This window comes from Puma concolor, chromosome F2, assembly GCF_028749965.1.
Source record: "Puma concolor isolate L17-30 chromosome F2, mPumCon1.1.hap2, whole genome shotgun sequence".
NCBI lineage: Eukaryota > Metazoa > Chordata > Mammalia > Carnivora > Felidae > Puma > Puma concolor.
The window spans coordinates 30,626,720-30,639,829 of NC_141684.1; the positions used below are offsets into that span (position 1 = coordinate 30,626,720).

General features: G+C 37.1%; 1 protein-coding gene across 1 annotated transcript in view; it reads left to right on the plus strand.

Annotated features, from left to right (window-relative positions):
* Positions 1 to 13,110, plus strand: part of RSPO2 (R-spondin 2) — a 157,662-nt gene that overhangs the window by 91,165 nt on the left and 53,387 nt on the right. The window contains exon 3 of the mRNA XM_025922741.2: positions 12,357 to 12,500. Within this exon, the coding sequence (XP_025778526.1) occupies positions 12,357 to 12,500 (144 nt within the window). The remainder of the gene's footprint in view (positions 1 to 12,356; positions 12,501 to 13,110) is intronic.

A 13,110-nucleotide genomic window follows, 5' to 3' on the forward strand; every position in this document is an offset into this window, starting at 1 on the left:
TTGGACGTTCAACCAACTGAACCACCCAGGCACCCCAGAGCCATCTTAGTTTAGATCATTGTGACCTATAGCCCCGGTGTGGCTAAGCCATCAAGATTTGAAGAAGCAGACCACATCAGACATGCCATCAACAGCGACAGTAATGGTGATTTCACTTCACACTATGGATGTTTCATATGCTGGTCCACAGCACTGATGCTCTAGCACCTTGTGAGCACACCCTGCTTTAATCGTATTACACAACCCTCTAAAGAAAAATCATGGAGCACTTGTTCTATTTATTCTGGAAGCCAAATTATATCAAATAGCCTGAGAGCTAGAATACTTATTTTCTTCTTTGTCACTTTGTAGTTTGTAACATGGCTTTGTAATTTTCAGGACTCTTAACAGAAGATTTAAAAAATTTTTAATTTAGGGTCCTAAAACGCTTGCTCTGATATGTAACAGAAGTCTTCTTTCTCACACTTACATTTAATTTTCTTAGGAGTTTGTATTCTCTTGAATGAGCCTCTCATTTCAGTTTAGACCCAAGTTTGACAGAATCATTCTGCTTTAAAGGCAGGTGCTAGATGTAAAGGATCTGTATGCTGAAAACTATAGAAAGCTTATGAAGGTAATTGAAGAAGATTTAAAGAAATGGAAAGACATTCCCTGCTCATGGATTGGAAGAATAAATATTGTCAAAATGTCAATACTACCCAAAGCTATCTACACATTCAATGCAATCCCAATCAAAATTGCACCAGCATTCTTCTCGAAACTAGAACAAGCAATCCTAAAATTCATATGGAACCACAAAAGGCCCCGAATAGCCAAAGTAATTTTGAAGAAGAAGACCAAAGCAGGAGGCATCACAATCCCAGACTTTAGCCTCTACTACAAAGCTGTCATCATCAAGACAGCATGGTATTGGCACAAAAACAGACACATAGACCAATGGAATAGAATAGAAACCCCAGAACTAGACCCACAAACGTATGGCCAACTCATCTTTGACAAAGCAGGAAAGAACCTCCAATGGAAAAAAGACAGTCTCTTTAACAAATGGCGCTGGGAGAACTGGACAGCAATATGCAGAAGGTTGAAACTAGACCACTTTCTCACACCATTCACAAAAATAAACTCAAAATGGATAAAGGACCTGAATGTGAGACAGGAAACCATCAAAACCTTAGAGGAGAAAGCAGGAAAAGACCTCTCTGACCTCAGCCGTAGCAATCTCTTCCTCGACACATCCCCAAAGGCAAGGGAATTAAAAGCAAAAGTGAATTACTGGGACCTTATGAAGATAAAAAGCTTCTGCACAGCAAAGGAAACAACCAACAAAACTAAAAGGTACCCAACGGAATGGGAAAAGATATTTGCAAATGACATATCGGACAAAGGGCTAGTATCCAAAATCTATAAAGAGCTCACCAAACTCCACACCCGAAAAGCAAATAACCCAGTGAAGAAATGGGCAGAAAACATGAATAGACACTTCTCTAAAGAAGACATCCGGATGGCCAACAGGCACATGAAAAGATGTTCAGCGTCGCTCCTTATCAGGGAAATACAAATCAAAACCACACTCAGGTATCACCTCACGCCAGTCAGAGTGGCCAAAATGAACAAATCAGGAGACTATAGATGCTGGAGAGGATGTGGAGAAACGGGAACCCTTTTGCATTGTTGGTGGGAATGCAAATTGGTGCAGCCGCTCTGGAAAGCAGTGTGGAGGTTCCTCAGAAAATTAAAAATAGACCTACCCTATGACCCAGCAATAGCACTGCTAGGAATTTATCCAAGGGACACAGGAATACTGATGCATAGGGGCACTTGTACCCCAATGTTCATAGCAGCACTCTCAACAATAACCAAATTATGGAAAGAGCCTAAATGTCCATCAACTGAGGAATGGATAAAGAAATTGTGGTTTATATACAAAATGGAATACTACGTGGCAATGAGAACAAATGAAATATGGCCTTTTGTAGCAACGTGGATGGAACTGGAGAGTGTGATGCTAAGTGAAATAAGCCATACAGAGAAAGACAGATACCATATGGTTTCACTCTTATGTGGATCCTGAGAAACTTAACAGGAACCCATGGGGGAGGGGAAGGAAAAAAAAAAAAAAGGTTAGAGTGGGAGAGAGCCAAAGCATAAGAGACTGTTGAGAACTGAGAACAAACTAAGGGTTGATGGGGGGTGGGAGGGAGGAGAGGGTGGGTGATGGGTATTGAGGAGGGCACCTTTTGGGATGAGCACTGGGTGTTGTATGGAAACCAATTTGACAATAAATTTCATATATAAATAAAAAAAAAATAAAGGCAGGTGCTACCTTGTGGTCTGTTTTCCTTTGTGCAAATAAAGCTTCTACTTAGCACTTCAGCTTTTAAAGTGTGTTTGCATCCATCCTTTCATTTGCTCCTGGAAATCCTAGGACGGAAGCAGTGTTATCCCCACTTATGGAGCAAATAAGCAGTTCTGAGGAGTCCACTGGCAAGCCCGAGGGTTTGCAGCCTCTGCATTGCATGGCTGAAACTATCTATTGTTGTAATCAAACTGGATAAGCAGAACTAACAAAGCTACCTTCACAGAGTTGGGCAGATATATCAGCCTGTATATCAGGAGGCATAACTGTAATGCAGGTTTTAACCAAAATGCATTGTTTGGTAAAATTTTTCTCCCTTCTTTCTCTCCAACCAACACTTCACTGACTAGTCAATGCATATGTAATCAAGAAACCACAGGCTTATAAAAGGCAGCATGGAATTTTGATCTATTGATAACTCCTAAGGAGTCCTATTTCTTGATTTATCAATATAGTACGAAAAACAGGGAAGTACAAATGTTCCCATGTTGAGATAATCCAATTCCAGCAGCGTCTTGTTCATTTGATATTTGTATTATGTACACACCAGATGATGTATTTAAGACATCATTATGCCTCCCTAAGCTTAAATGCTACCATTTGGTGTTTTAAACATGAAGCCTGGTTCTTTCTTCCTTCAATGTGCCCATGGATTTCAATCATTTTCTAGCCTAGGACTCAGCAAACTATGACCCATGGGCAAAATCTGGCTTGCCAGCTTTTTGGGGGGCCCTTGTAAAAAATAGCTTTGAGAGTTTTAAGTGGTTGAGAAAAATGTCAAAGGGGGAACAATATTTTGTGGTACACAAAAATGATACTTCAAATTTCAGTGTTCATAAATAAAGTTTTATTGGAAAACAGCCATGCACCACATATTGTCTATGGCTGTTTTTGATCTACAACAGAGTCGAGTAGTTTAGACAGAGACTGCATGGCCCACAAAACCTAAAATATTTATCTGGCCCTTTAGAGGAAAAGTTTGATGTTTCTTGCTCTAGCCTATTTAGAGTGTGAAGGGATTAAGAGATTCTTCTTGTTTTCCTTGAATGAGGGTTGAGTGGAGAGCAACCCCATGTTAGCTTCCATATACTTTGCTGTTTAGTTGGGTGGACAGAGGTGTATTTGCCAACATTTGGAAAAGTTCAACTAAATCTCAGGTCTGCAGTTTACAATAAACTGCTCTGGTTCCACCTTAATATGAAAAATTGACAAGTTAAAAAGAGAAAAGCACACAAGGTGTAACCAAGATGAGAGATCTGCTACTTGGTAGGAAAATAAAATCTGATAAGAGACATGAATTTGCTTTATGATTTTTACAATTGTTTCATTGTTACCATATTTCTTCCATTTGAGATAGTTGTCCTCCCCTCTCATTTGCTTTAAATAGGAAAAAAAAAAAAGTCCCTTTAAACACCTGCCTTTGTATTCTCAGTAAATGTGTCCAAGTTTTAATTTCAGTTATTTTGAGAATACTTCAAATATGCATCACTTGAATATACAGGAAGTGAAGCCAACGTTTTTATAGTTCCTCATTGTTTGATTGCATGATTTTACATAAACATCAGTGTTTCTTCAGATTTTTTTGTGTGGGTGTGCCAGACATAATTTTTAAACATTCTAATATTAGAATGCATCTACCAACATATATTTCCCAATTTGAGTTTTGGGTATTTATTTTTTAAGTTTATTTATATATTAGCATGAATGGGGGGGTGCAGAGAGAGAGAGAGAGAGAGAGAGAGAGAATATCTCAAGCAGACCCATGCTGTCAGCACAGAGCTTGACGTGGGGCTTGATCTCAGAAACCCTGAGATGATAACCTGAATCTAAATCAAGAGTCTGATACGTAACTGACTGAGCCACCCAGGTGCCCCAAGGTTTTGTGTGTGTGTGTGTTTTTTTAATGAACTATTTTAACACTTTAAAATGAGTCAGGAAAACAAAATACTTTTGATAGCATATGTATCCTCTAAAGTTGAAATAAGACACTTTTGGCATGCAAGGTAAAACTCTATAGCTATCTGAAAAACAACATATGAATTTCCATTCATCCTATGTAATTAAAATTTGACTAAAGTTAAAAACAAGGCCAGAATTTTGCAACCCTTGTGGTCTTTCATAAATTGAAAGACCTTCATAAATTGAACATCTTCATTTTACGTAAAGGGCCCTGCACCTTTCTAGTAATATCTATTTAATATTTTGTGATACACAAGATAGCAATATTTTGGGTAGGCTTATGTAGCTCTAGGGAGTGATAAAATTATGTGGTACCTTTCACCTGTTCTTTTTGTTCTCATTTTAAATGTGATGCTCCAAACAATCCTATGATATGGTTAGGTCTGGTATTTTCCCTCCCATCTGATAGTGAAAGGAGTAGTAGGGCACAGAGAGGATGTAATTTCTCTTACTTTTAAGGTCAAAATTACATTTAGATCCATTTTCCTAAATCCTGGTTCCTAATATTTGAGTAGATGACTTCTCATGTAGGTAACCAACAAATGATTGTGTTCTGTTTCTTTAGCTGCATGGCCTAAAGAAGGGTGTAAAGCCACACTGGGTGGCTCAGTTGGTTAAGCGTCCGACTTTCAGCTCAGGTCATGATCTCATGGTTCATGAGTTCAAGCCCCATATTGAGCTCTGTGCTGACAGTTCAGAGCCTGAAGTCTGCTTCAGATTCTGTGTCTCCCTCTCTCTGCCCCTTGACTGCTTGCTTACGCACTCTCTCTCTAAAGTAAATACACATTAAAAAAATAAAAATGAAAAAGGAAGGGTAAAGCCATTATATTGAGTACAGGCATTAGTCTCAGGATAATGTCTTTCATTTGAGTAGTGCTAATATATAAATGTTTATTAAAATGATTACATATATATGCGCATCTGTATATCTACTACAAATGGAGTATCCTGGTATTTTGTTGGTTCTTCCTTTCATCTGCCATCTTGGACTGTCCTGTTTGGTAAAGTTTTACTCTCATGATAGCTCACATTCTTTGATCACTAATTACGCAGTAGATACTGTGCTGAAATCTTTGCCTTTATCAAGCTTCTGAAATGTCTCAAAAACCCTAAGATAGGACTGATGTTAACCTTTTTTTTTTTTTATATAGATGATGATACTGAGGCAAAGTGTTTTGCCAACTTGCCCACAGTCACATAATGGTAAATGAGCCAAGATGCTAACCTCAGATCTGCTAACCACTGTACTATTTGAAAGGTCATGGTATTCTCAACATAGTTCTTGTTTCCTGCCTTTGGATCCTGTTCTGAGTCTCCTATTCTGCGCTTGACATAGTTGAATTTCATCCTGTGCTAATTCTCCTAATTAATAAAGGCAATCTTAACGTAAACCCATTGCAATGGGTTTTACACAGACTTCCACCCTGGATCTTCTTTTAACTCAGTAGTACTGGTTTTCTCTGTCATCACTCAAATAGTAAGTATGAAAATTTGAGTCCTGAAACCTCTGAGTCTGTCCTTTATTTATGTATTTCTTTAGGTTGAAAGATCATGAAGCTTCTTATGAGCTGTGTATAGGCCATACTACGAAAAATGTAATTTAAAATTTTAGGTCATAATTTTCATCATTCCTTAGTCTAATGGGATTATTGCAATAGTATATATTAGAAAATGCATGACTTTGGTAACATAAAGCTTAAAAACTTCAGTTAAGTATACCTAAGCCATTGCAAGTTTTGAGAAGGAATGTTAAACAAGAAAATTTGAAGTTGTTAGAGAAGCCTAAAAATATTTAAACAACTTAAAAAAAACCTCATATTAAGTTGCACAGTTTAGTACTTCCCATGTGAAAAATTGCTAAAATTCTAATTCTGAATGTCTTTTGGAACAACCTGTCCCTTGAATTTCTGTTAAAATTTTAACGTATACCGAGCTGGGGTTTTCCAGGGGCCAGCTTGATGCTTTTTGATACAGCTGCAATCCAAAGAATAAATACCCCTAGTGGGTGTCAGCATCTGCCACATTCTGAATGGAGATGCTGGTGCTTTGACAATAAAGGGCAGCTGAACAATTAGCAGTCAGATTTTCATGTTGTGCTAAGACAGCCTGTACCTGACAGCCTTGATGACCAAAAAATAATAGAAAAATGTTCATTTGCATGTGTCTGAGCTCCTGTCTACCTCAGTGATTGCTTCCCTTTCTCCAATAATTAATTGCAATATATGGAATTACATTTTCACAGTTGGGTTTAACAAAGGCTGATTTTTCTATGCTTTTAAGGTTTTAATTCTCTTGTTTACTTGATTGCCATCTGAGATATTCATTTAAAAGATGGCTGTTGTCATCTAAATTTTTGGTGAGAAGATAAAACTTCCTCTCCTGGTGTGCCAAAACCAGATGTATCAAATGTACAAACCCGGTGTATCAAAATCAGAGAGCTGATACCAAAGTTGGGGGTGGCAGGAATTGTGCATCTTTGGTTTCTCTCGGTTTTTCATCTCTTCTACCCAGTTTGTCACTTTTATTGGTTCATCCTGTGACCATTACCTTTTAGTGTTGAGCCTCTTGGTGATTTTCCTTACCTCCATTCTTTCATCTTTCAGGAAACTTAAGTTTCCTAAAGTATTCCTTCCCTGCTCCCTTTGTATATAAGAAGGAGTAATCACATTATTACCTCATTGCCTGCCGCTGTACCTTTGCTTTTAGTAGACCAAGATCCTGAAATGCAGGAACATTGCTTTTTCATCTGAGCCTCTAGCTCTCCATCATGATGCCTGACCTCTGGCACTTTTTTTTTTTTTTTTTTTGAGAGGGAGGGAGGGGGAGGGCGGGCAGGCATGTGGGCACAGTCAGTGCAGAGGGAGAGGGAGAAAGAATCTTAAGCAGCCTCCATGCCCAGCACAAAGCCTGCCTTCTGGGTTTGACCTCATCACCATGAGATCATGACCTAAGCTGAAATCAAGGGTCCAATACCTAACCGACTGAGCCACCCAGGCACCCTATATGCTTCTGTCTGTTGAAATCAGGGAACAAACCGGGTACCATCTTGGTCATGTTGCTCTCATGCTCAAGAATCTATCAAGACTCTCTCCCTGCTAGACCAAGCCCTAATCTTGAGCCTAACTTCATTTATTAATTTTAATTATGACTTAAATACTTGAAGTCACACAAAGTTGAAGAGATTTATAACTTCCTTTTTTGAAACAAAGTAAAATAAGAAGTAAATTCCCCACTTACAGCAAAGTAACCATTTACTCTAAAGTAACCATCTTCCACTTCTGATCTCCAGCTCTTTTAAGCCACTCTTCATTGGGCTCATCATGTGCCATATGAATTTTCTGTTGTGTGATTATGAATGGAGTCACCCTCGTCAAGACTCCACTCTTCCCTCTGTCTCTTTAAAACCTGCCCAGCTGAGGTTCCAACTTCCATGGCATATGTTACCTGCCGCACTTGAATACTTAAGTTCTCTATTATAATTGTTTTCAGGTGTTGGACTATTTGTTCTTCCAATACGATTTGCATTCCTTTCCAGCAACCATGGCTTTTATTTCTATATAACAGATATTTACAGGGCATGTGCAAGCAATCTCATACCTAGCATTCAAATGGGTTTTTAAATATAAAGGAATTGAGTTTTTAAATGGCACTTGTGTTCGTTCATTTGGCAAGCATTAAAACTCCAATATGTGTCCGGCACTGTGTTAGAAACAAAGAATTTACAGACTGAAAGAAAAACTGTAATGGCAGAACAGAAATGGATCTGTATTTTCTGCCTCTAATGTACACAGCACATGCCTTTAATATCTACTATGCTATATTGCAGTGCTTTGTGAGTGCCTCATGCCCCCCTGTCTTTGGCACCTCTAGGACAGGGAATGGGTATTATAATTTTATATTCTCAGGGTCTGGTACAATACCTGGCATGTGCTCCTTTTTTGGGGAATGCTTGGAATGAACTATTGAACTGAACTACAGTATAATTTGAAAAATGTTATAATGGAGCCTGTGTGGATACTGTGGAGGGACAGGAGAGGGGTACCTACCCTATTTTTGTTTCTTGGCCAGAGTAAGTTCCCCTTGCCAAATGACAGCTCCATCAGATTGTATTTGGACACAGTTTCACTTGGACAGTAATTTTACTTAAACCAATATTGGCAGTGCTCACTTGGATTACATTTTTGAGGAGGCACTGTAATTTAGAAGCATGTAAGTTGGCTAAAGTAGGGTCTTATTTCTGAACAAGGACAAAGTATAGATTTTTATGGAGACCTCTGTTCAGCAAACTCTGGTATCTCTGTTTTCTTAAGCCATATAGAGTTTTCTAAAGTTGATCAGTCTATTGAATGATCACATTGGTGTCTTAAAACTCATTTATTTATAAAATTGACATAAGGATTTTCCTGAACTGTTAATAAAATAGCTATTTTTGGGAAGCAGTCCTGTTGTACCATTCAGGTAAATACGAGTAGTTCTGTATCTTCTGCACCTGTTTTGATTTTTTTATTGATAACGAGAATGTTTTACTTTTATATAAAAGAATTAATAAGGTTGATGTGAATCCCACTTATTTAAGGATCACAAGCTGAAGAAATTTCTGGGAGAGAATGGATACAGGCTAGAGGGGAACCTGGAACTATAAGTTCCTACAAATAGTGGTTTTCTCCAAAGCAAAAGAGTTAGATCAGGGAGAAGTGGCTGAACGGGACAGGCGGTTGTGGATGGAACTGGAGTTGGTAATAGAGGTTCCAGGAAGCATGTCAAGAAGTAGATTGGCAGGGTAGGTGGTTGAGACAGTTGCTTTGAAAAGCTTTTGGTTCAAAGGCATTTGATTTGATGTGCTCTCAGTTTAGGCTTCTGAGTGTGTGGGCTGCCTGTGTTGGTTTTATGTTGTGGCAGGATCCCTGAGACCCAGGAAGGTTAGCGGAGCTTCAGATCATGTCAGGACTTGGAGCCAATCAAAGCTTCTGTTTAAATGCTTTGTTAAATAAGAAATATTTTGATATTTTTTTCTCCTAATGATTTGAATGAAGGAAAAGCACCATTGAACATATGGAAACGAAGGATATTGATGAGATGGTCAAACAGTTGTGTATTTTGAAGGCTAAGGTAGTTCAACATTATCATATAAGGGGTATAATTTCATGCACATAACTCTGAAAAGAAATTGTGTGCAGCATAATTGGGGATGCAATGCCTGTTAAAATCAAAATAACTTCTTTCAGAATGTTAATATAGTGTTGTTTTCTGTAAATTTAATCATGTCACAGTGTTTATTAAAATAACTTTTTCTGTTTTACTTTTAATACATAAACACATTAAAATTATAAAAGAGTCATATGATTCAGGGGCTCCTGGGTGGCTTAGTTGGTTGGGCATATGACTCTTGGTTTCGGCTCAGGTCATGATGCCGAAGTTATGGGATCCAACTCCATGTCAGTCTCCTGGCTGAGCATGGAGCCTGCTTAAGATTCCCTTTCTCTCTCTCTCTCAAATAAAAATAAAAAAAAAATTAAAGATTCAGATCATTCAGAAATGTATAATTTTTAACATATTTCAAAATTCCACCACCTCTTTCCCAAGTTCTCTAGGCTCCTTCGTACATCACACATGTGCAGTCATTGCACCATACTCCATATATCCTGCAACAGGCCTTTTTAATTTACTGATAGATCTCAGAGCTTTTCTCAGTCACTGCTTATAATTCACCCTGTGCTGCTTCATGGTTGTAGTAGTCTACAGTTTGAATGCATCAGATATTTATTGTCCTTAAATTTGAGGACAAATAATCAAGATTTTCTTTAGGTATTTTTACATAGAATGATAGGTATTTCAGAAATTCCACATTCTGTGAACTGATATTAGGAGCATGGAATGAAATGAGGAAAGGGAGCTACAAGTAAGAGTAAATATCAGCAGAGGACCTTATAAAATTATTTCCAAATGCTTACTGCTATAAGTTTTAGGCCAAAAAGCTTATTGGCATAATCCATGTTTTAAAGAAAACGCAGACCTTGTAGATAACCGCAGATTTATGAAGTGTATAGTTCTCTTTTCTTAATATAAATGCTTTGTTGTCTTTACCCTTTAGTTCTATTTTATCCTTTGGAATGTTTATAATTATTTTGAAAAATAATTCAGCTAATAGGAAGGGCTGCTTGCTTTTTTGAAAAAGCAAGACAACCAACAATTTGTGGACACAATGTATTTTGGTCATGATTAAGAACCAACTGACCAGCTATAGATGACAGTTTTATTAAAATATAAGTCACAGCATTTAAGATTACAAATGCATATTTTGTGGGGTGACAAATTGTTCTTTACCCACTATCCTCCCCCAAAGAGTGATAGTGTAATTTGACTATGGACTTCTACGCATTGGTTTTCCAGTTGTAAATTTAAAACATTTTAGGAACAGACTTAGATGCACCATGGTGGTCATTTAATGCATGAAGCCTTTTAGACCCAAGATTGAAAGGTGAAGGTTGCTATTTACTTTTTATGGGTCCAGAAACTTTCATTATTTAAACTGTAGTCTATTTCAACAAAAGTATTTTTTAGTCTTTAAGTTCTGTTTTCTCACTTTACTTTCTCAATTTTCAAAATTTTAATATTCAGTGATATCCTGTTTTGGTTCTATGTTCTATTCCATTATCTCTTTGCTTGCAGCAACTGTACATTTTAAAGCTTTTCTGAGTTATTAAAGGACCAAATACAGTAGTGACATTCAGAGGCTTGTTAACTGAATAAAAGTGATGCCATGGAGTTTTCCTAGAGGTTAACATATTGTCAGTTGCTGTCAACTAAATCTCTTACAAGTAATGCACTATATAATCTGTTGAAAACCTGAGTTTTCAATTAACCAGTCCTCCAGCCTTCTCTTCTTTCCTCTCCTTGAAGAGCAGAGTATATTTATTTTCACCTGTGTAAGCCAATTATCTCCAGTCCAGATGTTACCGGTCTACCAGGGAATCTGACCTAGAATACTAGTCTATAAATTAGTCCTTTTTACACTTTGTTGAAATGTGTGTGGTTTAGTGGAAAACATACACGTTTCTAATCTCCTGTTGCTTCTGTGTGCAGACTGCCTATTATGAGCCAGTCAATTTGCCTATACTATTACAAATGTCCACAATAATAGTCTTGTAAGGTCAGTGATGTGTCCCTGTTTTATACAGAAGGAAATAGACACTCAGAGCCCTGTAGTTACTTGCCCAGAGTCACAGAGCTGCTAAGAGGAGAGCTGGGATTCAAACCCAGAAATAGCAGACCTAAAAGCACTTCTTTTTAACAAACTGTTCCTAGAGAAATTCTGTTAGCACGTTATAGAGAAAAGAATACAGATTTAGAAGGCAATCAGTTTGGGGGCCTTTAAGAACCACCTCAGCCACTATTAGCTGTGTGACTTTCTCTTGATCTCAAGTTCCTTTTTTTGCAAACTATGGATAGTACTGCTTACCTTATAGGATTATTATAAAGACTAAATGGAAATGCATGTAAAGCCTTTGGCACATTGTAAGCTTTCAAAAAGAGTGACTATACTATCCCTCCAAGTTAAGACACCTTCTGCTGAGAGTAAATGTCAGCACTGACTAACATTAAAGAGAATTTTAATTTACTGTCCTGAAAACAGAAGATACTGATTAGAGTATTCCCATTGTGTTTTTCATTGTAGGTCTTTTGAAGAGCAGAACAGATTTCAATCCCAGCAGCAATGCAATTTGTAGTGGGCGTGTTTTCTTTTTCTTTTTAATCCTTTGTTTTAATCTCATTTGGAGTTGCAAAATTTTCTGAAGGGTCTTATGCTTGCTGCCTAGGGCCCTAGGCTGGAATTTTCTCTTAGCCTATTGATGTGGTGAGCTGTTGGAAGAGGTAGGAGTGATTTAGAATGAGATGGCATTAGGAAACAAATGAGTTGAACACATATTTTTCTGACCACTAGAATTTCGATTGAGCTAACCGGTAAATTTGTGAGTTTTATTTGCAAAACAAGTAAATTTCTTTGACTGAAATTTTCTTTTTCTTTTAAAATTGTTTTTAGGATGCAGAATAGAAAACTGTGATTCTTGCTTTAGCAAAGACTTTTGTACCAAGTGCAAAGTAGGCTTTTATTTGCATAGAGGCCGTTGCTTTGATGAATGTCCAGATGGTTTTGCACCATTAGATGAAACCATGGAATGTGTGGGTGAGTAGTTTTTCATGTAACTTTCAAACGTCAACTTTTATTTTAACACCTGTTCCTTGAAAAAATTATGCATGCTGGATATATTTAACCTAAAAACAAATTGGTTCTCTTGTTAATTAGAACTGAAAATTATTTAAGTTCTTTGCTGCCTTGCTGAATTTTTTTAGGCATCGTGACATTGGTAGTGTCCTATTAAATCTTCCTACAAAATTTGCTAGTCATACATTGGCTAGGTTCAACTCTTTAAATGCTGGTATGTTTTTATCATCTGTAATACATACATATATTAGAAATTGTAAAAAACAAAATTTCAAGCAGTACCATGAACTATTCTATCACTTTTTAATGTATCTTAATTATGGAGCTTCCTGTTTAGCCATTTAAAAAGTTGAAAAGAAAAATTTTGTGCAAAATGTTTTGTGGATTATCTGCTGCATGTTGGAAAGTGTATTAAAACAATGTTACTTTTTACTAAATTTAGATATCTAGAATGTGTAACTTAATATACACTGTTCATGAATAGTTAGGAGTACATGTTTTAAAAATGTTACAATTTTTGAGTGTTTGAAAAACACTTTGCTATTTTTAGACAACTGATTAGAATGTAAAG